We start from the raw sequence: 27,566 nt of genomic DNA, 5'->3' as shown, positions 1-27,566 counted from the left end.
ACACATTCTGCCTCTAGTCTTGCATGTGATGACACAAGTTTAGGAATCTACCCCTGCCTTGACATGTTCTGCCTCTCAGCAGTTATGGCTGGTGACTATCTTTGTTAAAGTGATGTTGTTCTCTCTGAAGAAAAGTTTTCTCGAAGAATTAGAAGTTGTCTATGAGACATAGACTGTAACATGAATCAGCTGCTCTGAATGTCTGTTCTGGAATCTGAATTAGACTCCAGCAGGCATTTTCCCCTTATTTATTCCTCTACCTTGGTAACTTTGGAATATTTGCTTAAGACGTAAATATTTGTAGCTTTCTAGTTTCAACTGAAGTCACATGTTTCTGATCTTCTTCTTGGATGAGGGGAGAAGAGGCAATAAAGCAAAGAGAACCTCAAAATGACCAAGACATAACCTGAGCTCATTGGCAGCATCTTCATTCACCTTTTCTTTTACTTGGGAAACATCCAGCATTTATTACTGCTTGTTCCTTTTTCATAATTTATTGTGAGATGATCCTGGAAAGGAATTCAGACTCACTTGTTAGGACATTTACATCTTTTCTTGCCAGAAGAAGTTATCATTCTATCTGGCTATGTATCTAAATTATTGTTTTAGAAGCACTCATGTTCATTCCAAAAGATCTATTATGCAGGAGGTGACCTAATTATGATAATACTGCCCACAGGACCGCCCTGATCTCTTTCTGAGTCAAAGCAAACAACAGCTACAGTTTACAAAAAATTATCTTCTAAAAAATTATTTTTGAATTTTGATATTTCCTTTAGTGGACAACCTATCACTGCTCCTGCTATATTGAACATTGGGCTAATGGACCTTGGTACTAAGAATCTGCACCTTCTGTATAGCTTGAAACTGGTATTGATTCACATTTCGGCTACTGAGTATTCCTTTATCACCAACAGATTGAAGTACTCTCTGCTATAAAGTTTCTCATTTTATGATCAAGTCACTGCCTCTTCTTTTATTGGGCTCAGGGAGCTCCAACAATTTTATTCTTCTACAATGAGGAACTTTCCTAAGGCTTTAGTTTTTCCTGCATCTCTGCCCTACATCCTCTTTAACTCTTCAACAGTGGTTTTATATTGCAGACACCAGACCTGAATAAAATATCCTGATGATAGCAGATATATCCATGTAGAACGTAGGAACTCTATTCCTGTCCCTTTTTAGCTTTTGTACATACAGGTCTTTTTTCAGGCATTTCAGAAAGCAGCATTCAGCTGGGAGCTCATGTGCAACAGACAACATAGAACAACTTCCATGTCTTTCTCTGTTCTGTTCTCTTAATTACTTCAGCGATAATTATGAAGGGCCAGAAAAGCAAAATGGATTAAATTTCTCAGCAGTGGCTGGTTCTCCTTAAATTGAGTTTAAGATACCCATTGAAATTGGTTTGTTCTTATTATTCTAGCTTTTAGGAGAAACAGAATTTTGTATTTCAGTAATGAGGCATGCAGACAAGATTCTGCATGGGGACTCTCCAGGTAGGCAGGGTGGCTTCATTTACCTCCATGTGCTTTTTGCCAGAGCCTGTGTCTGTCGCTGAGGGCAAAATCTTGCTCCCTTTTCTGTGGCTTGAGCCAGTGTAAGGAAAGCAGCAGGTAATAAAATGAAACGAGGGAGGTCCTGACAAAAGTTTTCTCTACAAAGATAATTAAGCTTTGGAAGACATTGCCCAGAAAGCCTACAGGATCTCTGGCCCTGCAAGTTTTCAGGACCCAACTGAGCAAAGCCCTAAGCAACCTTGCCCGAATTCAGTATTTACACTGTTTTGAGCATGAGGTCAGAATAGATGACCCTGATATGATATAAGATATATAAATATTTGATGTTCCTTTCAACCTGAATGATCCTATGATTCAGAGGTCCTGAAGCCCCGTTGTCTGCCCAGAAAGACACTGGCTTTGACACCCGTACAGGACTTACCTGCACTGTCCAGAGGTCACCTTCAGTAGCTGTAGGAGTCAGCAACATCTCCTATACACCAAGAAACACAAATCACTGAAAACAATCCTCCTCCCATAGAACTGAGTTCTGACAGTAATGGTCATCTAACCTTAGCACTTTAATACAAAGTGAGGCATCTAGTCTGAACTAGTTGTCTATGTTCTTCCTATTGAGCATGAGAAGCAGCAAGCATCTTCAGAGGCAATTCACTGCATTTATCTTAGATTTTTAATTAAAAGAGCATCTAGAACAGCTGCCTTTACCTCCAATGGCTGTAGAGGGAGCCAAAATGCTTCATTTTTAGATAGTTATAACCTTGAAGAGTTTAATCCTAACCTAAGCATAGAACAACTTTTACAACGTTCCCACGAGGCTGCTAGATTACCCCTATGTGATTCCGCCTCCACTCTCCCAAGCCTGGGTAGAAAGGGGAAGAAGGAGATGGGAAAAAGACAGGCTTGGCAGTAGAGGTGAAACAGTAAGAAACCTGGCCTCTAGCAGGCCCAAAAAGGAGTTCCAAAATGGAAGGAGCATCACAAAAAATATTCGGCTAAGAGCCTCCTGTTTTTACAGGGGAAGCATCACTCTACGCTTCTGCTCACGTGCTCGGCTACCAAGTAGGTTTTTTAGCACTGGACAAATTACAAATCTGCTTAAAGCCAGCTAGTGCTGTGTGAAGAACTTTTCTTTCTATTTTTAATGGCACAAACATTCAACCACCTTTTTATGTATTAGTAGCAATAAGCTATCGTTCAAGACATGGTGACCATGGTTCAGAGGATTGCAGAGAGGTAGTTTCTTGGGGTGGATGACTCAGTGAAGAAATCTACTTGCAAACAAGCAAGGAAACTTAAATTTGTTCTAGAAAACTGAATTGCCCGTACACTCTTGGTAAGCATGCAGGACTGCCCCTCCAAAAAAAATAACTAACAAATGTATATATACATATACCAAAAAAAAAAAATCACCAAACTGACAAAAGCCCAAATGATTAGCTGCAAAAATCAAAAAGCTACGCTAGTACTTGTGACCACAGACAAAGTAGGCTACTATGGATCAGTCAGACCTTTGGAAGTGGCCTAACAGCTTCCTCTATATTAGTGATTCCACTTCACCTTTCTCTGCCTCTGGGGATCAAACGTTGTTTTGCATTCAACGTGCGAGACATTTTCCGGTTTCCCCATCTCAACAAGACTTGAAAGACTTTGTCACTGGCTGCCAAGCATCATGCTTTTGCTACCATTGTATTGCAGAATCTGTGAAACAAAGCCTCCAGCAACCAAAATGGAAGGGCAATTTTCACCATGACTGAATATGTCTCCACGGTATTCCTAGAACTTCTACTGGAGGTGTCAGACACACGTAAACTTGATGTTCTAAAGACTCTTTTGTCCTTAGACAAGCATTCCAGTCATTAAAATTGCACTGTTAGATGATATTTTATTTGTTAGGGTATATTTTAAGCTATTTTTCCTGAAAAAAAAAGCATTGTATCACTTGATCCTCCAACTCTACAAAACCGCTGCTTCTCACAGAAGCAAACTATTTTGCCCAAACGACACCATCATAATCAGCCTTTCATATAAGTACTCATCAGTGCATTAATTTTATTGCTGTTTCAAAACTTTCTTTGCAGAAATTCCTCACCATTTTCTGAACACTTAACATTAGTCCCTGTAGCAGATGTAAATTGCACAGAAACCACATTCATGCCAATGAACTCTCTTCCAGTGTAACATAAGCCTCTCCTCACCCATGAGTAGTGTTGCATTAATACATTAGTCTTCTACACCTGACCTGTTAAGAAATCTTTTTATATTCCTTATAAAATAATCTATCTTGGGAAGTAACAAATCATCCTATTTCCAAGTGGTTCAGCTGCAGCCATTCTCTATCCTGTATGGACCTACAATAATCTTAATTTCTCCTTCTTCCCTAAAGATAGAGAAATTTCTGTAAACAACACAGTTTACCTCTTCAGGAATGCAGGATAATGGAAGCAAACACTTGCATGGGTTGGGCAAGGATTGCAAATCCAGATAATTCGTTACATTAACATCTCAAAATGAGTGGGTGTTGGGAAGGGGAAACCTATAACAGTTTTCTCTTCCACCCTTAACTATTTTAACATCACCCTAACATTTTTATAATTCCAGCTACTCCATTACTGAAAATGTTCCTCCGCGATTTGAAAAAAGTAATTTATTCTGGGCTGGAGCCACCTCTTTGCCCAAAGATACTCCACTTAACTAGATAATCTTCAAAGCCTTATGAACCTCAGACTGCAGTTTTTAAGACCCCATGCAAATGCCTGGTAAATTTGTTCTCATTTGAACATCTTTGGGGACTATATCCTCTACCAACATCCAAATCCCATGGAGAGGCTGAAGACTAACAGGCTTCACCTTGGGTGTAAATGCTCTGTCTTCATCCCTAAACAGGCCTTGCTACAGTGCCAGGATTTTTTTAGCAATTACCCTATTCATTAAATCTCTCCTTACACCATGTAATTCACATACTTTGTTGCCTAACCTGCCACAACTGTGGCAGAAAAAGAGCATGTAAGTACAGGATATGTGAATGCAACACAAAACCTCAGAACTACCATCTTAGTGGTCACATGGTTTTGAACAATTACCGACAGCATAAGATTAAGTACTTTCCCCTACCTCATGAACAGATCCACTGGAGGGATCTTCAGAGAGAATGCATTTTTATGTTTATTAAATCTGTACTAGATATTTAGCATACCTTTCATTTCCTAGTGTTTAGAATGAACTAAAATAAAGACCCAAAAGCAAAAGGCCCCAGAAGCTACTCCTGCTTACGGGCAAAGGTTATTTTAATATAGTCTTACCTATTACAGAGGGTGAGATGGGGATATAATGGTTGGTTAGTGAGTTTTAGGAGTTCCATTCTCACATCAGCCAAAAGTTGCTTTGAGCTGTGCATTAATTTCATATTTACTTCCTTTAAGTAAACAGAAAAGTAGGATAATAGCAAGACCGGAGCCTTTAAACACAGCGAGTATGGATGTCCTACTTAATTTCTGATGCCTGACTGCCATGCTGTGGCTATTTCACAATGTTCAGGTTCTGTGTTTTAAAGCTGAACTGTTCAGGTTCCATGTTTTAAGCCAAAGGACTTCCACTACATGACAAATCTGGGGCTGCTGGTGGTGTTCCAAAAAGGTGTATCCCAATGCATGTTCGGGGAACCTGAAAGGCGTTTTGGCTTTGCATTTGAAAATTGTAGAATTTCAATATTAGGTACCTCAGAGTAATGTCACTGTGGACTCTGAACAGCCCAGAGTAATCTCAGAAACAGAAGAAGTTGTGATACAGCTTATTTCTCCTCCTGAGCTGTCGTACACCTGGAGAACTTCTAGCAAACTCAACATATGCAGATCTGCTTATGTTGATTCAGGTCCCCTTTCGGTCTTACCCTTTAGGACTGTGAATCAGTTCATCGTGTTATTTTTCCTGGTTAGTCAGGCAATTGGTTCCTCCTTACTGTGGCAAACACAACAAGCGTCTCCAAGGCCTTAGGCGCTAAGGTGGAACTTAGACACATTATTCTCTTCAAAACTGTTAACGCCTAGATCATCCTAGCCCTGGGGGTAGCTTAAATTTATTTGAATTTTCAAATTTTCAAAATTAAACATCCAGATAATTAATGTTCTGACTCTCGGCATTGAGAAAAAAGCCACTTGCTGGGAAACACCAAGCACTTCAACATTGCTGAACACTTAACGGCCCACTTGACCCACAAGCAGCGTTTCTTCTACTTACCTCGCTTGTCACAATCCATTTCAAAGCTTCATGCACTGAGCTGAAGTCTAGCTGTCTTCCTTCAAAACACGTTGCAGGTACTCGCACTTTTATGAAGTATCTCCGTGATTAGAGCACTAGCATCCAGCAACCAGAGCAGCTTAGGCTCAGTTCCCTCTTTTGTCAGAGACAATTGAAAATTTGTCCTGACAAAAAAGGAAAAGTACCTTCCTTGCCTGTTGAAACCATTCTACTTGCACGTGTGAATTAAAGGCTCACTGGGCCACAGAAAGAGAGCAGGAATGAACTTTATTCTCGAACCTGGCAATTATGGCCAGAACATGAGATGGAAGCATTCTTGCTACCAGGACAGTCTGCCCAGTTACATCTGGTGGACAAAATTCCAAGTTGTGAAGCTTGAGTTAGGGAGATGGAATGCCTCTAGAGGATTTTTGAAGACTTCCTTGCCTTCAGTGTTTTATCTTGTCTAGCTTAGGCAGCTCCCCACTTGTCCAGCTTTCTCTGTACGTATGAAGAGCCTAACCCGGGGGATTCCATTACGGAGCTGAGATTAAACAGCTCTCCTGACTAGCCTAACAACACTTCTGTCCCTTTGTGGCTGAGGGTCAACACTCCAAGGTCAGAGGGAACTTTTGGCAGTGCCAATGAAGTTTCGTCTGAGAGCTGACAGCCTGTTGAATCTAAGTCCTTACAGAGCAGCTCTTGATTTCATAAAACATGTGTACCTTGCTACATATAAAGTAATGCAACTTCCAGAAGTCAGGGGTAGTTAATTTTTTCCTTTCTTCCTCATTCTGGAGGAAGAACTGGTGTGTGGTTTTGTTTTGGTAGGATTCATTTTGGTTTAATTGTTTATACTGCATACTTCACACAAGTGAAAAAGGACAGACTGATTCCCTTCCTCCAAAATACAAATGCTGAGGTTTATGATGGTTCTCTGCGGACAAGCATTTGTTCCACATTTTAGAAAGTGCAGACTCTTGTGCAGACATATTTTACTCTGGTGACAGCAATAGTTGGTAAGATAAGGAATTTTATTATTAGACTTTCCTGCACCAACAGTTCTAAATAATAAGAGGGAAAGAAAAGGAGCAGGAGAAATCAAGGTGAAAGAGTAACTAAGGCCCATTTCCTTTATGGTCTTTATCAACAAGTATCAATGATTCAATGACTATTTTATTATTTATTATTTCTATTACAATTTTATTCTGTGCTTAACAACACTGTTGGCCTGGGCAGATGCATTTCTTCCATTCCATCACAAGCCATCCACCTTTTGAATATTAAACAGAAAAAGCACCATATCTTCCTCAAAATCAACCCATTCCTCTGGAGACTAAGCCACCTGTCACTGAGGTAACAGGGTGATGGAGCCATCTTCATTAGTGCTATGCCAGGTGCTATATCCTAGTTTGGCATCTGTAACACTGGTGTAGTAAATGAAAAGACACCAGGAAATGCAGTAAGGCTAATTAATATTCCAATAAATCACACAGTACATGCCCTCTTGGGGTGTGTTTTGAAGGCACATCATCTACCATAGAAAGACCAGCAATGTATTGGTTGACATATGCCTACAGGTATGCAGCCCGCTGACTTCTGCCAATTGAAAAGTTAAATGCATTTAAACAGTACCCCAACCCCTAACACTTTTACACCCTCATTAAATTTGGCTGCAGCTCAGACAGGAACACCTCCAGCTCCATGGGTCAGAAGTCACGAGTTTTCTCCGCTTAACAAATCACTCAAAAAGAGTGAAGCTTCAGGTGACCACAGACCGATTACCCTTTTGCTTCCTTAGTCACCTTTGTAGGGATCCCAAGTATGGACATGCCGTATTTCTGTCCCTTCTGACTTTCAGTAACAGGTTCAGTAACCCTCAGAAGTATGGCACTGTGGAAACCACTTTTAGAGACTCCATGGGAGGTTACCAATCGGCAAATCACCCAGAGGCTTTCACCACAGAAGAGATGTGGAGGGCAGCATTCCCACAGAATATGGCATGCCGAGCTCTCACATCTATGTGCCTGCGGAATAACCTCCGCTTTCCTGTTTCTCTACCTCAGTTAGGGCTCTAATTAGATCTTTTTCCTCATGCTTATTCCTACAGAACTGCTGCCTGCACCTTCTCCACCTCACCCACATACATACAAGTTGGTTTGGGCTCTCAGACATTCCCCGCTGCCCCCTGGTTTGGGCACTTCTATTGACATTGTTAATTACACATAGGTATTTGAAAATACTGTACCTATGCAATTCCTTATTGCTTCCACATTTTAATAACTCCTGTGTTCTTTTGAGTTCATACTGTCTCAACTTTCTTGCTACATTCATAATGAGAGCCACCTCACAAAAGCCTATGTTAGACAAGAGACTTCCCTCCTATATACTCAGCAAATGAAGTATCAGCAGACAGAAAAGAACGTTTTCCCAGTCCCAAAGCTGCCTCCAGCTTGGTGGAACATAACCTCCTCCATTCAGCTTTTCCACATTAACTCAGCACCAAAGAGGAATGAAAGAAGCACAAGAAGAATTAAGAACACATCTTTTAAACAATCATATTAATCACATTCATCAATGGAATAAAGCTGAGCCACCTCCCCACCTCTGGCTTAGCCAGCTCTCTCTCCTCTGTGCAGTATCTTCATGGTGACCACCACAGGAGGCAACAAAGGTGGGGAATTCCTCTGTAAGGATCCACTGTTGCTTATTTATGTAGATAGGCATCCAGCCAGAGCTCCCCTGAATCTTTCAAGGAGCTGCCAAGAGAGAACCACATTTCCTTAGAAACAAGGTAATGAAATACAGCGTCCAGGGAACAGACCATGGTGAGAATTCCTGTCTATAGATAAGCAAAGGAGATCACAGAATGGTTTGGGTTGGACCTTTAAAGGTCATCTAGTACAACCCTCCCGCAATGAGCAGGGACATCTTCAACTAGATCAGGTTGCTCAGAGATCTTCAGAGGCAAGGCAATGTAGACTACAGCTCCTTGGAAAGATGAAGAACCACCAAACCACTGTGGCTACGTCAAAGAAAGATTGGAATGTTAAAGGAAACAACTTAATTAGAATGAAAACAAAAGGAGCAAGCATGGCAGAAGACAGCCACACAACTTTTCAATGCAATAAGAAATATCTGGGCGGCAAGGAGGGGAGAAAAGGAAGAAAAAAGAAAGAATGAATGACAGTTCAAATTCATCTTTATGAGAACACCTCTTTCCCTGGAGCATACTTGGAGACAGAGGTGCCAGACCTGGCATCCTACTGACCTCTGTCTCTTCAGAGCTGAAGAAAAGGAGCTCTCCATTAGGTTGTTCCTACTGACACCTTCCATCTGCTGCTACTGAAACCAGCGCCACAGCTGAAGTTTTCCAATCCCCTTCATAGTCTTCTACACTATCTACAGCTATTCACAGAGCTTCTGTGATCCACGTTGGCTGCCCCTCGCCTTCCCACATCCCTCGCCTGTTCACTCCGTAATACTGAAAAACCTTTCACTTAGGGAATGCAGTAGGTTGATACATACTGTACTATGTCCGCAAAGGCGGTGAGCAATGGCTTGCACTGGTACTCAATACCATGTTTGGCACACAGGGACTTCACCAAAGGGGCCACCTTCCAGTAGTTGTGTCGAGGCATTGTCGGAAAAAGGCTGTGGGAAAAGAATATGGTGATTCAATGGCATCCATCATGACCCCACAGAATTTCTGCCCCTCTTCTGTGCCTAAGCTTGGGAGTGCCTCAACCTCCCCTTGTGCCCATACCCTTTAGAGCTCTGTAGCGGTCCCTCTTGTGTCACTTTAGTCAGTACCTGTAACACCAGGAGGCTGGCAATTCTCATTCCTATGCCATGCTACTCATACCTGAAGTGGTGTTGGTGCTCCCCAGTGCTCCAAAAAGTTTCTTGGAGTTCCCATTCCATCCCCATGTAAAGAACACAAAATTTACCCACATTATCTTTTGTTCTTGTATTAGCTGATAGAGAGACAGGGACCTTGTAGGCTCTTCAGACCTAGTGTAACTAGCATACTCCTTGAAATTCCCTCACATCCCCAACCCATGATTCAACTCACTGGTGCTCGATCTGGAAGTTCAGATGTCCACTAAACCAGTCATTGAATAAGGACTGATGAACATTACAGGTTGCCTGGAGCTGAATAAAAAAAGCAAAAACCAGTAACATTTCAGTTTTGCTTTAGGAACGCCTCTTCTCTTACATGTGCCAAACACAACAGTAAGCAGGTACAAGTTCCTTATCATCTCATGCCTTCTGGCTGAATACAGCAGCTCCAAGAGCTATCTCCAATCAACACAAGATGGCCATGCTGAGATATACGAATCTTAGGGGCATAATTTAGGAAAACAGACTTGACTTCCCCAGTGAGATAAGCCATAACAACTATGACTTTCACCTCCCTCACTTAAAAAGCTGTGTAATGGCTTCAGAACTAAAATAAGACAGAGCACACAAGAGAGATGTGCATCCTTCATGCACAGAAAGCTCTCTACCTGAAGAGCATTTACAATGCTCTCATTATTAGATGCAGATGCTCTGCATCTCTAATTATTTTCATTGAGGCATCTGTGCTCAGCATTTGAAGCCTTCATGCCACTTCTGCACCTTATTTCTTCGCACTAATCACTCGCTTCACACAGTGAGGACAAGCTGCTTATGTTTTCCCATCACTTCTGCGATCAGCTCTCTTGGGCATTACGTACCCAGAACTGTAACTTCTCACCTCAAAGTCACAGGTCTCTGGAAAGAAGGTCTTACCTGGGTAGAGAACCAGTCCATATTCTTATCATAATCAATGTGCATCGGGATGTGATTCATTTGTGTAACCCAGACAAACCAGTTACTTTCTATAAACCTGTGCATACAAACACACACAAAACCATTACTGGTCTCACACCTATGCCATAACAAGTCAGTACAAAACACTCGTACGCATACAAGCTAGTCGTTGCTTGATAAAACGAACACCAGGAACCCCAAACATCTGGTCAGCAGACCAGACCTACACACACCTTCTACCTTCTACACAGACACTTTCTACCTTCTGAAGACACATGCCTGACCGACAATAACCTCTGTCTGGCTGAAAGTCATAAAGAGACAGAATAATAGGGAGCTGATAAGAAAGATAACCGGGAGGCTGAAGAAAAGCTGACACAAAGGAACTGCATAAAGAAAATGCAGGAATTATAAGTTGAATGATACCTGACTAACAGATGAAGCCCCAGGATACCCTTCACCCCCAGTAAGGGCAAGTAGGTGAGAAAGAATCGGATGTAGAAGGTCATCATCCAGGCCAGGTCCTGTAGTATAGGGAACAGATAAAACTTCATTAACAGGAAAAATTACTGGCTTCTGAATTTACCATCCACTCTATGTAGTACTCCCTTTAAAACCTCCCACAATATCTTCTGATAGATTTTTCCTCTCCAGCCCCATCACAAAGCAATCTGACACACAGCCAGTCCCCAGCCATTCCTGTGCTCTGGAGCCCGGCACAGGGCAAGCACTAGAGAGGACACGCTCTAAAGCATCACGCTTTCCTCTGGATCTAAAGAGGAAGAAATAAGTGAGAAAAGCCAATTAAAAGAATAAAGAGCTCTGGTTTACCTCCACGTCATCCTTTTTTGTCCTCTTCACGTTTCTTGCAAACTCTGATTTCCCTCATGTTCATTTTCTCCTGACTGTCCCATCCCCCAGACAAGAATAAACCAGCCAAGACGCCTTGACTCTAACCACTACATCTCAGAGAAGAGCCATCTTTTTTCTATATTTTTTCTAAAGTCTCTAAACGCCATGTTATTTCTCAAGGTCCTAGATCTTCCCCTAATGAACTACCTTCCTAGCAACTCTGAAAGTCTACTACACATTCCTTACTCCACTTCACACCGAACCGTGAGGATTCAGTTTTAGGCTACCTGAAAGCTACTTGATTTTTATATATCATTTTGCAAAATGGAGGCACACTGAATACTCCTCTGACCCTTCCTGATTTCTGCTACTTTTCCCCTTTTTCTGTGCCTGTCAGTTTTTATTGTATTGGTTTAGGAAAACAAAAAAGAGTGGTCAGAATGACCGCTTCTACCTTAAACTAGACTCTCATGCTACCTGAAGGACAAGTTCTGTATGAACATCGACTCCGCAGAAGAAGGAATGCTTCCAGACACTCACACACCCCGGACCGAGCCAGAACATCAGAGAACATCTTTTGTTACCCAGCTGTGAATGGATCTTTCACAGAGGAGAAGGGGTCTGTGGAAGGCACCCTCTCTCCCCCAGCAAACATTATTGCTCAGTTCGTATACCCACACCCCTTGCCACAGAGATACATGGCTCAGAGTTCCTCCCAGTAATTTCTTCACAGAAACATATCTGTAAAACAAGGAGAAGTCACCATTGGCAATGCGGAGCCGACTTACCACCCACTGTTTCCGCTGTACCACAAAGTAGAATATGTACCACTGGAAGTAAAGAGGCACGAGAGCTGGAGGACCAACTAGAGTGGGGAAACAGATTGCAGAGACATTAACTGTGCCCTTTTATCCCAGGGAGATGGACTGGAAAAAGAAGGCATTGAGTGAATGCTGTCCATAGAACTGCAAAAGGGTAGGGTTACTCACTGAAGAAGAAGTACTTGTGCTGGTGGTTATAAGGCATGAATTTCTTCTTTTGTACACCAAGCTGTTAAAATAAGCAAATTACTCAGGCTGTGAAGACAGCTAAAGACATCTGTACATACAGTCCTACATATGCTTCCGAAGAAATGCATACTTAGATACCTCCTAACCTTTGAAAGAGATGCCCTATCAAACCATGCCAGCATCCACATACCATTGGCTTCATCATCCCCTGGAACTTCAGTCTGTGACTGCTATGGGAAGTCTTCATCCCTGCCTTGGATGCAGAAGAGGCTGGGTAGTCCCCTGCACCACAGACAGTGACGTGCTCTGGAAGCTCTTTGCCTACAGAGGGCACAGTTGCCTAACAACACTTAAACCGAAAACCACATGAGGCACTGAGAACAGTTTGCTGCCAATATACAGCTTCAGAAAAAAAGAAAAACCTATGATACTATCAATAAAGATCACAGCACGTAGAACTGTCACCTACTTGCAATTAGTCTCCAAAGCAGAAAAATGAGCATCTAGACATTAAACTGTGTGCACAAGAACAGGACTGAATAGGTTATCCTCCCTCTGAGCCTGCTAATTTTTCACTGTATAAACATAACAGAACATGTCACTGACTTCCTTGAGGAACTCCATTATAACCCTGTATATGTCCAAACTAATTCCAAACAGCAGCCCTCCCTTAATTTCAATGCAAATTGGAACGTTTAAGCCAGGTGACACTATGAATTTATGTAACTATTTTTTTTAAGGACCAGCAAATGCTAAAGCCATTCAATTAACTTCAGAGTTGTACCAGAATAGAGTTGGACTCCAGATGGGACCCAGTCTGACACCCACTGTCAGACTGAGACCACTGAACTATCTTCTTTCATCAGTAATTGTAAACGTTACAGATAGTCCTTGCTTGTCATCCACTACTTCATTTCCCAAAACGCTACAATTAGTCCAAGCTGATCTTGGTAAAGAGAACAACTTGCAATCTTATCTTCATACAACTGCAAGTCTCTCATCAGAGAAATACGAACTTGTAATTGTGACAAATATTTCATTCTTATTTTAAAATACAGCAAAAATAACTTCTGTTGAAATTTTAAGACTATAAAAATCTCAGAAATACTGAAGTATTACCAAGGAATATTAGGGACAAGTGGAAGGCAAAAATAGCACTATATAAAATAGCAGGTCAACTCAAATAATTTTCTGGGTGTACTTCTCATTTTACAGAAGCAGTTTGGGTGTTTGTTTTAAAACCTTCAGAGTAAATTTGGAAAATTTCAACCCACGGCAAAATTGTATTAGGGCAAAAACCATAAAAAAACCCCATTTGCAACATTAAGTATATGGAAGCTAGTGATGCATCAGGATCTTTTTTCTTCTTGTTTTTCAAAGGCTATTAATGCCAAGCTGCACCTTCTCCAAATTTCCAAAATACTGAGACAGCTCATTGACCAAGCCAACTGGTCACTAGTCTCCAAGCTCCCTGAAGCTTTCCAAATTTGAATCCTAATGCTGTAACCTCCCAGCCATCATCAGGTCTCACCTCTACAGAGAGTATTCTTCCCAAAGCAAAAAATGAGGGGTGCATCTTAATGTCAGGGTCCTTTTGGAAGCAGTTGGGTTTAGCGTGGTGTTGGAAGTGGAGGTGATTCCACCAGCTAGCTGGTGCTCCCTGCAGGAAGGGATGAGAAGAGAGTGCTGTAAAGAAGTTGTACCTTCTGCCCTTCGTCCTCCTTCCCCAGCAGTTCCTTGCATTTGCTTTCTTCTTATACTGAGATTGGTTTTGACTGCAGAGCTTCCCAGGCAAGGCTCTAGCAGTCCCTCTCAGCACTGAATGCCCACCTTCAGATGGCCGATCACAAACTTGTGCACCCAGTGGTTCCACCTGGACTTGCTAAAGACTGAAAGGTGTCCAAAATCATGCTGGAGCCAGCCAGCCTGGGTCTGGAATTAAAAAAAAACAAACAGTGCTGCTGGGGAAAAAGAAGAGTCAAGAGGCTCTGCATCGGAAAAGGGCTTTCTTTTCTCCCACTCCCACGCTCCTCACAACATAACCCTGGATAGCAAGAGCATTTCTATTACTAAAACCCAGTCCAAACACTTCTGTTTTACTATATACTACTGCAGTCCAGACTTTGCCTAATGACTTTTAGTCCCAGGTAGTTGTTTTCATGAGGAAGGAAAAAATCGGAGGGGAGGGGAAGTCATGGAGCTCAGAAACAGCATTTATTCTCTTACAAAACTGCACTGAAATCAGCAACAAAGTCTCCTTTAAGGAGCAGCTTGCTGCTGCCTCCTCTGAGTACTTGTAATTCCAAGGGGATCAGCTGGCCACAGGAGAAATAGCTGGGGCTTTGAAAGCTGCTCTGCCCTCTCCTCTAACTCGCTGCAAGTTCCCATGGGAACACGGTGGCTTGGCCCCTGCACAGTGCCTTGGCGTTCTGGCACAAGGGACCTCAGAAGGGTAGCATGGCTTTCATTGTATGAAGAAGGCTGGGAATAAGGAGGGCTTTGAGGAACTACAGGAAGGAAAAAGCAGGGCAAAGCCTGCTCTACCGAAGCAGCATGTTGTGGCACTGTAATTTTGCCCCTTCGGTGGGACCCAGGGAGAAGCAGGAATTTGGGCAGTCCACAAAGACAAGATTTCTCCTGTGCTTATGGCGATGAGCGCCTAAGTCTCAAAGGGTTGGCTTTGGTGTTTCTGGGGCTTCTTTTCACCTAGCTGCTTACCTGGACAGTGCCTAGAAGCACTGCAGAGAAGAGGAAAGGCACTGTGGATGCTCCAAAATACCAGATGGTGAGCCAGGCTGCAACATCCAACACCAAGATGTGACAGAGATACAGGATGAAAAAGGTGCGGTTGGGGTTGAGAAGCCCCATCTTCTCAACGGTTGCACGGAGTTCACGGAAATCTTCTACCAGCTTTTTCTGTGGGGAGACCCAAGAGTATCTGCTGGTCTGAAAATGCCTCAGGAACCCGAAGGCGAGCTCAGTTTCCCCTCTCAAGGAGCTACTGTGGCAATGGGGAGAAGCTGAGGGTCACCTGGAGGCAAACCTTCCCTAAGACTACTAATAATGACATGAAGTCAAGGGGAAGCTTCAGACCAACACAGAGATTCCAGGAGATACTATCATTTTATGTACAGGGAATTCTGGCTGCCAGTAAGAGGAGCTGAAGAGCACAATTTTAACCCGAATACAAAGTTTTTAAGATACTTACATTCTTGCTGGGCTCAAAGCTGGGTTGATCTGGTGCCAGTTCCCCAATCAAGAGTGGGCGCATGTACTTTCTTACTAGTGTCTTGTCAAGATGAAATGCTATGAAAGGATCCTGAAATACAGATATAGGAACAGGATGAAGAAAAACAATTGTTCAGGTGGCAGCAAAACAAATGTATTTCATAATATCCTGGACTCAGCAGAAAGCAACCCTACTACTGGAACTGGCTGAACCGGATCTTACTGCCACAAATCTTACTGCTTTCTTCACACCGCAAATGATCATTTGAAGCTGAATTGTCTGTATTGTTTCCTATCTGGATGCTGTTAAGTGCAGGTCACCAAGAAATATGGGCTCACTCCCCTCTTACTTCTGAATCTGAAAATTTCATACCCCGTTGAACCTCAAGATATATCATCTCAACCACATATTCCTCTGTCTCTATTTTGTCTTTACCTTCCATCTTATTTTTCCTCAGGCCCCATATCCTGAAATGAAAGTCTGACTGGGAAGGAGGGCAAGATATTAGCACAAAAACTGAATCAGCTAGCTGAACTGGGAAAAATAATGGGACAAGCAGGACACAGACAGGTGATGGCAGCTTCTGGTGACCCACACCAATCTCTCAAAAGCCCCACGTTGTTCCAAACGTGCTTCCTTGGCAATCCCCGATGCCCACCCTGCCACATCTTCCTACAATAGTTTTGTCTTCTTGCTACCGGCCTCCTGTTCCCCATGTGGTTCCCCTCCATGTTTCTGAATAGTCCCACGAAAAAAGCCTTTTTTCATCCTTACCATTCAAAAGATCCCTGTTAGGGAAATCAGTTACTTTTCTCATTTAAATGTAATGTCTATCTCCATGGTAACCAGGCAGCAAGGTGAAAAAATCACTAGCAATTCTTACCACTATAGATTCTACCACTATATTTAGATTACAAATCCCCTGAGCACACACAGCAGTTTTGACATCTACTTCTCCCATTTATCTCCTTTTGCATACTTCTCCCTCCATGTCCACATCAGCATATATTTTCCAATCTCCCTCAGCCTAAGGCTCTTTTTTCATTTCTGAGACAATATTTGCCCACTGCACGTCAGTTTGGAAGCTTCCTGCACCATGAACTGTTCAGCACTATAATTACTAGATCATTGTATGCTTTCAAAATAAATTGTCCTTTTAAAAGATGTCTAGTCAAGAAAGGGGTTAAAAAACCAGCTAATGTTGCCAGCTCTGGGTCAGCCCTGTTGTACTACAGATGGAGCATCCCTGATGGAGTACTCTCTGTTCAGGCTTATGTGAATAAAGGAGGGAAAGAGAAGAGGAGAATGTACATTTGCATTTTCTCATTGGAAGAGGAAAAAAAATGGGGAGGAGTATCTGGGCAGATTAGAGTAGGATGGTGCCACACGTTTAGACCAATCCTTTCCACGGAGGCTGTAAAACCTGGCAGTGCAATCCTAATGGGAGGTTAAAGGACTGCTGATTCCAACTTCAGGAAAGCAGAACACTCCAGTGGCATTCAGCAAACTAAAAGTGTTCTTTCCTGACCTTTCCCTCTTTTTTTTTCCTGTTTTTGAGGAGCCTGATTCTTTTCATTTCCAGGACAAAACTATTAAAAAAAATTGGAATTTACTTGGCTCGGGTTCCTGAGCGGTCAGCAGTTCAATTGCACCCAGCAGTGACACAGACAACGCCTAAAGAATGCAGCTGGCTGCAATCTGACCATCTAACCGTGTTCAGCTCTATGTGCTGCCCGCTCTGACCGACCCATTTCTGATCACGCAACAGCAACAGGTCTTCGCACATGCATGTGCGCCTCCTGACCTCATGAAGTATGTGCAAATTCACGTATAATTTAAAGCTGAAGATAATATGCATATGATCAAGTGAAGGAAAGCACTAGATCTCAAGGTTCATCCTTTCTGCTCAGGGACAAAACTGGGCTGAAACATGGTCCATCAAAAACACTCCTGAGGGTAGCTTCAACATCCCACACCTGCCGTTAGGTCTAAATACTTCCTTTTGGAGGAAACGCATTTTCTTTCGTGAAAGACATGACCAGGCGAAGGAAGGCAATAACACTGACAAAATTACCCCACGCCCCGCACTGCCAATTTGAACAACGTTGACTCCGCTTTGCGATGGTCACTGGCGCTCAGACACGGGTGGTTTTTTTTTTTTTTTTAAAAGGACTGAAATACGACTTTCAGCACTATTTTACACCAGGGCCATCTCCTGAAAACACCGCCCTGGGTTTTTAAAGTTAAAGGAGGCTGAAGGCATTCGTGTACTTGCAAAAAAAAAAAAAAAAAAGTCTAGCCCCGCACACCCCGGTATCCCTGAGAATACCTCGGGTGTTTCTCTTCAGATCTGGCCTGTGGCTAGACGTGGATCAAACCCCGGGTGGTCTTATTTACCACATTTATGCAAAAACGACTGGGGTCCCCCCCCCCGATTTATGCCCCGTTGCGGACACCCATTTCTGGTAGCATTCGTTATTATTTTTGTCATATTGCCCACGCCCCGAGCAGCCCTCTTCCAGCCCTCCCGTGGATGCCCAGCAAGAGCCGGGGACGGACCCCCGCGCCCGCCGCCGCCCCTCACCGTGGCGTCCTGCCCGGCGTAGTGGCTGATGACCCGGGCCCCTCCCGGGTGCCTCCGGTAGAAGTGACTGATGTCGTACACCTTCCTCTCGATCACCAACCACCGCTCCTGAGGCGGCGGACCCCCCCCGTTCCGCTGCCCGATCTCCTCCCAGGTAAAGAAACGAAGCCCCCGGCCGGGCTCCGGGTCCTCCATGGTTCCGTTCGGCTCCGTTCGGTTGCGCTCGGCTCCGTTCGGTTGCGCTCGGCTCCGTTCGGTTGCGCTCGGCTCGGCTGGCTTACGGTTCGGTTCCGTTGGACTCGGCTCGGCTCGGCTCCCCTCGGTTGCGCTCGGCTCCCCTCGGTTCGATTCGGCTCCCCTCGGTTCGATTCGGCTCCCCTCGGTTGGGCTCGGCGCCGGCCGAACCCTCCCCGCCAGCACCGAGTCCCCCCTCCTCGCTCCCTCCCAACCTCTTGTAAACGGGACCGCTGGCCCGCCTCCCGTTGGCTCCCCGAGCCCTCAAGCCCCGCCTCCCCTCGAGTCCCCCCAAGCCCATTGGGTCCCGCTCGCCTTGCGCCCGCCCCTCTGGGGGAACGCACGGTGGCCGGGCGGGGAGATGCAGCGCCCGGAGATGCGGCCAGCGTCGCTGCGGGATTTGGTGATGGAAATCGGGGAAAAGGAGGAAACTTCGGGCCACGGCAAAAAGAGGGTGCCTGGCATCTTCAGCTGCCCAGGCTGGAATAAATTCTGGGCTGTAGCAGAGCGTTGGTGCAGCCGTAGGCACGGGGCGAAATTCTTTTGACCGGATCTATCGACCTCCTCGTCGTGGCGTGGTCAAAAAGTAGCCGGTTACAAGACGCATTCCTAAAGGGGTCGGTGCTGGTGCCAGGGCTGTTTAAATGCCTTCACTTCCAGGAGGGGAAATGGGAGAAACGCACCTTTATAGAGATTGTCTGATTGTATCAAACTGGGACACACACACACACACACACAGTTGATATGGTGGAGGGCGAGAAAGATGGGCCGGCTGACAAGAACATCAAGTAGTTTAACATAAGCAAATGCCAAATCCTGCACTGAGCGGGTAAGAAATGTAGGAAAGGGATCAAAATACCAAGCGGCTGGCCCTAGGTGACTTGCTAGTTGGACAGGACAGAGGCTTGGTGGTCAATGTTCCATACCAGGTGAAGTCACAGCCTGGAAAATGATGTCATGAACCAGACAGAGGGTTTGGAGAAAGCCGAAAAGCCACGGACCCGAGCCATCAACAGAGGAACGATGCATAGGCTCTGCAGCACAGTTCACTGTTGCTTCTTTTTAGACCACTTTCACAACCTGTTTCTCCTTCACTTCTGGGCTGAGAATGCCTCATCTTCCCTGCCCTTGGTTTTATTTCCCTTTTCCAGCAAATCTCTCCGGCTTTGCCGTCTGTCCTGCCTCTCCCTTTCAGCTGCCGCAGCCTTTTCCATTCCTCTGGCTCCATTTGGGTGCTGCTGCCTGGATATGCAGCCAGAGGGAGGAAAGGTGTCACCGCAGGTCTGTCTCATAATGCGCCTGTTTAAGGGTCTGCAGATGATTCTTCATATAATAGACTAGTGCATAATGATAGAAGAGTGAATGACGCTGAAATAGATCCATCTGTGTGGGAGTTCATACATACACGTTACGAGTGTACATTAAAATGCCTGCTTCCACGTTCAGCTCCCTGCTTGCTCTCCCTCGTAGCAACAGTCTTCTCTCTGAACTCTCATTACCGATTCCAGATTTCTTTGTTTTCATTCACACCTTCCAATCTGACCTAGTTACAGCAATTCCAGTTGAATGTAACCATAGAAACAAAGAACCACCAGACTGCATCCCTTCTTGTTCTGAACATCACCTGATTGCTACATCACGTCTTTCTAGCTTGAAATTCTATGCCTGCAGAACACTGCATCAGACATCTTTCGTCTCCCTCTCTTTAGCAATGCCACAGCTAATGCATCGAGTAAGGCATCCCTGCTTCTACACATTTGCACTGTCGTCCATGAAAGAAAAGGTTCTCTCCTGATCTCAGCAAAAATTAAGTTGCTTTGTATGTTGACTGCTGACCATCTCACAAACATAACCATAAAAGACATTAATAAATGTTTAGCGTCTTTTTATATTTAACCATTATATTCAGAACGGTGCAGTAATTATTTCAATTTCTATTTTTCCTGATTATCTATTGCACAAAAGAATAATTGTCCTAAATTTAGTTGATATTTTCAGTGTGACTTTTCCTCATGAATACAGAGGGGCACTGGTCAGTTTTCTTTTTCCTATACACCACATTAAAAAAAAAAGTCTATCTTCCTACACAAGTTAAGCCTTTGGAAACTTGTTTTAAGGGACCTTAACAGTAGCCAAAAAGCACCACTGAGCTTGGTAAACTGCAGTCTTGTTCCCCTCATATGCCTCCTCTGATTTCAGCAGGACCAGAAGCTATAAGGCACGTTAACATTTCATTAACATATTTTCCCAGACAAATTATACAACAGTCCTTGGAATTACCTTCAAAGCTTCTTCTGACATAAAACCTGTGGCTCTGTTTCTTTTCCCCTCAGTAGATGGTTCAGCCCAAGACAAGACATCGTGGAGGCTACTTGAATCACCCAGCTCCAAGCAGTGAAGGTTTCTGTGTCCTGCTACAACCAGCCAGTTGTCCACAGTGGTTGGTTCTCCGGCACTTGCCGTACTCAGGATTTCAATAGGTCCCACAGAGGCAAGAATGAGATCTTTGTAATAAAGACTGCAAGGGAAAAGCAGCTGCCATTATACACTCACTAGCATCCTCCATCCAGCTACGACTGTTGGCATTAACAGAGAGTCAGGCTTTGCTGGAAGACAATTAACTAGATAAAACCAGAACTGGCCACTTTGCTCTTCCAAAAGCATCTCTTCTTTTCAGTGTTCCGACTCCTTGTTTTATCTCCCATCTCCATTTCTCCTTACTGTCATGATCTAGCTGTGACCCAGCTTTCTCGGCTATCAAGGATCACTGAAAATCCGAGGGGACATAAGAGATGCTCTTTGATTCAGTCTTCTGATCTGGCTGCAATTCACTCTTAGCGTCCTAGATGACTGGGGATCAGCAAAAGTCAGAGAAAATATATTAAAACTCCTTATGTCACTACCATGATTTGGCTGTAACATATTTTAAAATACCTAAGTGACCTGGGTGATGAAGGATCACTAAGTACCTGGGCATCTGGTGACCAAAGCAGTAATATTGGGAAATAGAAGAGATGGACTGAAAGGGCGGCAGCTTTTATTTTACCATCTTGAAGCAGGGGAAAATGAGTTAGAATAATGGATGGTGAGGTCTGAACCCATACAAAATGGGAGATTTTAAAGGAAATCTAACAAATGCTGAAAAACAGTTTAAAATAGCAAAGTCTAAAAGAAGAATTGGTGCTTGGCTTTTGTTCAGCCTAAGAAAAGCTTAAGAAGGAGGGTGCATGGGAATTGTGGTGTGAAGGTTTACAAGATGCAGGCTACTGCCAGTGCAATTAAAACAGCCATGCTGGTGAAGCAAATGCAGGAGGAAACCACCAATTTTAGCGTCATACTCCTTGCAGGGAAGAGCTTGAAAATCTTGACAGCTCACTGTAACGTTGCTCCTGTGCCCAGCTTAGGATCCATATGTGCATTAGAAGGATTAGCATAATGCCAGAAAAAGGGGTAAATACTAGGAATATTTCCTTTATTCTTGTCAACTGTGGCATTCTTGGGAATGAGCTATAATAGTTGAATAATTTGGACTAAATGAGTTAGTATTGTACCTGGAACTATTTGTTTGGATTGCTAAAACTTTATGCCAAAAAAAAAAATTCTTGGTTTTGCATATAAACAGTGTGTCTTCAGCCCGTATTAACTGCATGGAGTATTTGCTCTGGTACTCTGTCCTAACAACTGACTGTTAAATTTTAGATGCAAAAATTGTACATGACAGAGGGAAAGAATGAATATATTATAGTGCGGACTACCAGAGGAAGATTGTGATTTGGGAGGAGTTTACATTGCGCCAGAAAAAGCAACCAGGAATCACTACACATAAGGGATGGCGTTGCTGAGAGAAAAATAAATGTATTTTTTGTCTTCCAGAAGATGTAAATTAAGATTAGTAACTGAGGGAGTAAGGTAGCAGTTGTTTAGAGTTTTTCACATTTGAATCTGATGGTAGCAGAACATCAGTAGGATGGACTTTTCATTAAAAATTATTACAAATGCGATTACACTGGCAAGGCAGCATTAAGAATAGAGCCTTTCTCTCCTTATTCTTGTCCTGATGGGTACTCACAATGCCTGCTGCTTTCTCTGCTAAACAAGTGGGATTATGTACTCTGCTTCCTTGGCATCCCGACCACTTTGTGCCCTGACCCTGGTAATCCCACACGGCCAACCCAAGATCCACTGCAGAATGTGAAATTCATGCCAGCGATGGCAGTACAATGGGAATTTCTGTTTGTTTGTTTGTTTGTTGGCTGCCTGGTAAAGTTAGTCAGCTCTCAGCCACTGTCCCATGACTAGAAAAAGTGTCGCCAACTCAAGATGCTAGTGTATGTCAGGGTAAAAAATATCAGACACATCTTTGATAGCATTTTGTCTTCATTTTAAATATATCAACTTAATTAGCCAACTCTAGTAGTATGTGATCATGAGCTATGTAACAGAGCAGAGGAAGCAAAATGACCAATACTATACAGAATATCTGAAAAAAATTATATAAAAACCTATGTTTTCCAAGAGACATTTTTCTGATTAAAGTTACACTCAAATGCAATGGAAATATAAAGAAGATTTAACAGTGACTCTAAGACATTCACGTTTCTTCCTTTTCACAGATTTTTAAAGGTCAGGGGGCTTTTGATGGTCTAATGTTCTATATGATATGGAACAGAAAATAATTTATTTACCACGGTAAGCAGCATTTGATTAAAACGTGCTTCAGAAAAGCATGTAGCCTTGACTTCAAGATAATGAATTAATATTCTTAGCACGTATTCTTCTTAACTATTAAAATTTTGAGCCTTAAAAGTTTAATTTGTCTGGTTTTGACTTAGAAAATATTTATTGTTTTTTGTTTTACAGGTCTCTCCTAGACTAAAAATCAATTGGTTCTGGTATTTCCTCTCTACAGGGGTACTTCCACCCCATAAGCAAGTAATTTCCTGACTTTAGTTTTTCCTTTTTGCATCCTAAAGAATTGCGGATAGACTCAGAACATGTTAATCAACAGTGGAAATCTTTCGAGGGGGTTCCTTGCACTTCAACGTTGCATATTCTATACCCATGTTTCACCCTGAAGCTCCCACATCCCCAGTCTTCGTGCAACTGGAAGTAAACATCCAAGTTAACAAATACATTTGCACAAACAACATTTTGTCCAGTAAGGAATCTCAAGGACCTGGATGGCAATAAAATGGTTCTGCCAGGACTGATGTGGAAACACAGCAGGACTCCAAAGGTGGTAAGAGACTGTTAAGTTTGGTACGAAACTGTCACTCTCCTTTCTAATTATTATTTATTCATTTCATATTTTAATACCTAAAAGCCTTGGTCACAGCCCTGTTTTACAAAGTGCTGTGTAAATATCTGCTCTTAAAAAACTTTCTTGGTGGCTGGCAGAAGAACAAAAGGCAGTGAGGAGACAATAGCAGTCAGATATTAGTAAGGGACATTTACACTCCGAACTGGGAGCGCTGTCACTCAGAAACAGTATTATCAACAAGCCAACTGTCTTCAGGGCTTCATACTGACCTAAGAACAACATAGTTTAAGATGCCTAAATCATTTTGACAATGGAAGCACTATTCCCAAGCTACTTGCCAGATAGAAATGAGGTCGATGTATTTTATTGCAGCCTGGGACCCCATTGTTAAATATTCATGTGAGGAAAAAAGTCTTTCCTTTCTCTTGAAAAAGGCAAATGGAGTTTTCCTTGTGGGTACACATAAGTTTTGAGATGCTCAAAGGTGCAGTTTCTTCTTCTTTTGAAGAGCCATGATATCCTCTTAGAACTGATTATTGTTTTGCCTTTCTTCAGGGGAAGAATACTCCACCCTGAAAGCCCAAGCTAAGGATCCAGTGAAATACACAGTAGTTATTGCTTACCTTTGGATAAATTACTCCTTGTTACTTCAGCATCTTGGGTGTCTTTCTGCTTGAATCAGGTTCCTCTGGTGCGGAATCATGTATCTTGATGATATGCAGAACCACATCACCCTTCATGCACCCATCTGTTCTATACGGTGATGGGCAGGGATGTTTCCTCCTCAGAGCCATTTACTGATTGCTTCTCAAGCACTAGAAATTTGTTTCAGGGGAGAGACAGAAAGAAGGAAGAGTTTGTGTCTGCCCTTAAGGGATGGCGGAGAAGTTTACTTTTGTTATTAAAGCGATGCTGCAACGGCATCCCCACCTAACCTTGGGATCCCTCACCTCAGGCTCCCTGCTCCAGCACGCCTTTCCCCAGCCCAGTCAGGATGTCATTTAGCTGTTTCTCACTGTGTTTGAATTTATTATTCACCCATCTCAACCCAAGGTCAGAGCTCCTCAGCCTTTCCTTCTAGTGAAAGGGAGGGAAAGCCTGTGGTCCTTTCTCTCCTTACATGTATTTTTCCTTGATGGAGTAACTAAAAGTAGCTAAAAGTCTAAAGATGCAGCGAAATCTGATCTTCACGCTATTTTTCTCCCAATATCCTCAGCTCCCACTTTCTGCTTTGGCCCATCCTCTTTTTCCCTTCCTCATCCCTGCTCCACGTCCCCCCCATGCCCCCCTTGCTCACCGCTCTCTCCTGTCGCCTCCTTTTCCCACCACGTGCTGCGGAGCCATCCAGCCTTACCAAGTGGCCAGTGATGGATCTCATGCTTTTGAAACTGGGGGAAAAAAAAGAGGATTTTCCCCACCTCCATGAGGACTAACTGCGCAGCTGCAGTGCATTTCCACATGCTGGTGCCAGATTGGGTGCTGCTATCAAAGTCATCCTCCAGGTATTGACGGAGACCCTAATTCTTTCTAAAAGGCAGATTAAAAGAATTTTATCTGATCTTACCAACTTCTACATAAAACTCAATAATGGGACGAGATGACACACACAATTTTGTGATTTCTACTACATCTTTAATATGCTTTCCTCAAGATCTCAGTTTATTTTACATTAACAAATCAATGCATGACACAGCATAAAGGTACCTGAACTACCAATTTGCCTGGCTTTTTTCCCCCTTCCAGACTCACCCAGCAAGATATCCTTCACTTACCCAATTAGCTTATGTATTTCTACATTACTCCGAAGAGCAGATATACTACTGCTACATGCGCCCCCTACAAAAACTCTTTTGCTTTGCATTTCTCTATATCCCCTTTTCCATGCTTTCTTCCCTGTCGTGTTTCTCACCTTTTTTCCACCCCCATCTTCTAACTACCCCATTAAACTCAGAGCTTTTATGTCCCTTACACAAGCTCTTTGTGCCATTAAAGCTACCCCATGCAACAAATGCAGCCTTTTGCCTACTTGGCCATAGAAGACAGTCTGTTCTCGCATTGCCGTGGCTGGTTTGTGTCCGAGGAGCCAAACAAAACCCAGACAAAGTGCTGCATAAAGCCTTGACAGCGTTACAGGCTGTGCTGCAAGAAGGTGATAGCGCTGGGGGGTTTTTGATAGGCACCTTTCGATGACTTGTCGTTATTATACAAGTATCTATGTGAAATATCCAGATGGAGGAGTTCTGGGTGCAGACTTTACATCTATGTCTCTTTAGCAGGTACAAGAGCTGATTCCAAATGTACCCACCTCCTTATCAGTTAATTTCTCAGGAGGGAGGATTCGTTCAGGCAAATATACCATTCAAGCCCACCGTCTGCATATGTAGCCAGCCCTGTGCATTGATTATCCACTGCTTAAAGTCATCAGCTCTGAAGTATGAACTTCCATGGACTGACCGATAAAGCTTGTTGTATATAAAATAATCACCAATTTCAATAACGCTAATACATTCCTTTTGTGGAGCAGTCATCTGATGGACTATGACTATCAGATAATACTGTGAGTTACCGAGAATACATATCTTTATCTCTACAAGTTAAAAGAAGTCATGGCTTTGAATCCAGTTGTGGACACAGAAGATACAACCTTCAATTAGGACACTAAACAAGTAAAAATATTTCATGAATTTGCAAATTAATTTCCTTTCAAAAAAAAATCTGTCTTTGCTGTGGATCCCCCCTACTTTCTAACAGTAAAATATCATTAGTGAACCTTGGAGAAATGCATCCTAAAATAATCAGCTGTAGTATGTTTTCTTACTCTTTTCTCTACATTGCCCAGTGGCCCTCCATCTTCTTAGACATCTCTCTGTTCTTCAGCTTTGCAGTCTTCTTCTAGATAGAATTATAAAGTAATACAGTTTGCAAAGGACCTCTGGAGAGCTACAGTACAACCTCCTGGCTCAAAGCAGAGCTACTGTCCCTCTCAGCACAGCCACAGAACCTTCAGCTGCTATTAAAGGAAAATGATTGGGATTCACCAATTTACAGTTGTAGATGGTTTTACTCTGCAGAAGCAACAGAGCAAAAGATGTTGCTGGGTCTTTGTTCTGAACTGCTACCAGAAGTTGAAATGTTAAAGTAATTCACATAATCCAATAGATACGCTATAAGTTACAGCTGAAAAACAAGAATAGCTCTTTATATGCAATGATTTTCAAACTGAGGTCTGCAGACTGTGTGTAGTCCATGAACCACTGCGTAGGGGTTCCACAAAGATGACTGGGAAAAATATCTATAGCACAGAAGTTTAAATTCCCTAAACATGGATCTCTCACTGAGGTAACAAATCAAAGCAGTGATTTATTGCCAGGCAGAACTTGTCAACATAGATTTGACAGCCAGCCTGATTTCCCTTGGGATTTTCTTCTACACATGGAATCCCAGAGCTGGAAGCAGCTCTCTCCTCTTTTCTCCTCCACCAGTCCAGCACATTGACTGACATGAGCCAAGGTCTGGTGTCGGGACAGTACTACAGTATTTCTTAACAAATAAAGCTTAGAAGAGCCTGACTTTCATAGTTAGAGCCCTTGCTTCAAAGCTGTAGCCTGAAAATTCAAATGATGCATAGCAAAATGACACTATACTTACAAGCAGAAAAGCAGAATATCAATAGACACATCGTGCAACAGGATCAAAGAAAAAATAAATTAGAGGTGTCACAGGATTGCGCCTAAATTAAACATATTCTGCCGTGTTATCTACCCTACCTTCTTCTGTTCACATTCCTTGATTGTGCTTTCTTATAAAAAGATCTACAGAATGCAAAAGGTGGAGAAGTGATGATCTG

At 43.0% G+C, this 27,566-nt stretch overlaps 1 protein-coding gene across 4 annotated transcripts; it reads right to left on the bottom strand.

Moving 5' to 3' along the window:
• Positions 1–5,853: 5,853 nt before the first annotated feature.
• FADS1 (fatty acid desaturase 1) lies at positions 5,854–27,566 on the bottom strand. Of its 4 annotated transcripts, XM_010563654.1 has the most exons (15): positions 27,487–27,566; positions 25,746–25,858; positions 25,074–25,246; positions 24,343–24,534; positions 15,621–15,731; positions 15,131–15,328; positions 14,243–14,344; positions 13,944–14,072; positions 12,392–12,452; positions 12,191–12,267; positions 10,977–11,074; positions 10,530–10,626; positions 9,829–9,908; positions 9,282–9,407; positions 8,279–8,512 (listed from the first exon to the last, which is right to left on the bottom strand). In XM_010563654.1, exons 5-15 carry the CDS (start codon positions 15,681–15,683, stop codon positions 8,461–8,463), a joined length of 1,083 nt encoding a protein of 360 aa, XP_010561956.1. In that variant the 5' UTR covers positions 15,684–15,731; positions 24,343–24,534; positions 25,074–25,246; positions 25,746–25,858; positions 27,487–27,566; the 3' UTR covers positions 8,279–8,460. The 4 variants fall into 4 exon arrangements, 3 of the variants coding, with proteins under 3 accessions (XP_010561956.1, XP_010561957.1, XP_010561954.1); XM_010563655.1 differs by lacking the exon at positions 25,074–25,246; XR_774128.1 differs by lacking the exons at positions 24,343–24,534; positions 25,074–25,246; positions 25,746–25,858; positions 27,487–27,566 and adding exons at positions 5,854–5,938; positions 18,226–18,472 and having other exon boundaries at positions 8,359–8,512.

This window comes from Haliaeetus leucocephalus, unplaced genomic scaffold (genome assembly GCF_000737465.1).
Source record: "Haliaeetus leucocephalus isolate CR32 unplaced genomic scaffold, Haliaeetus_leucocephalus-4.0 Scaffold173, whole genome shotgun sequence".
NCBI classification, from domain to species: domain Eukaryota; kingdom Metazoa; phylum Chordata; class Aves; order Accipitriformes; family Accipitridae; genus Haliaeetus; species Haliaeetus leucocephalus.
This window is presented reverse-complemented; position numbering and strand designations above follow the sequence as displayed.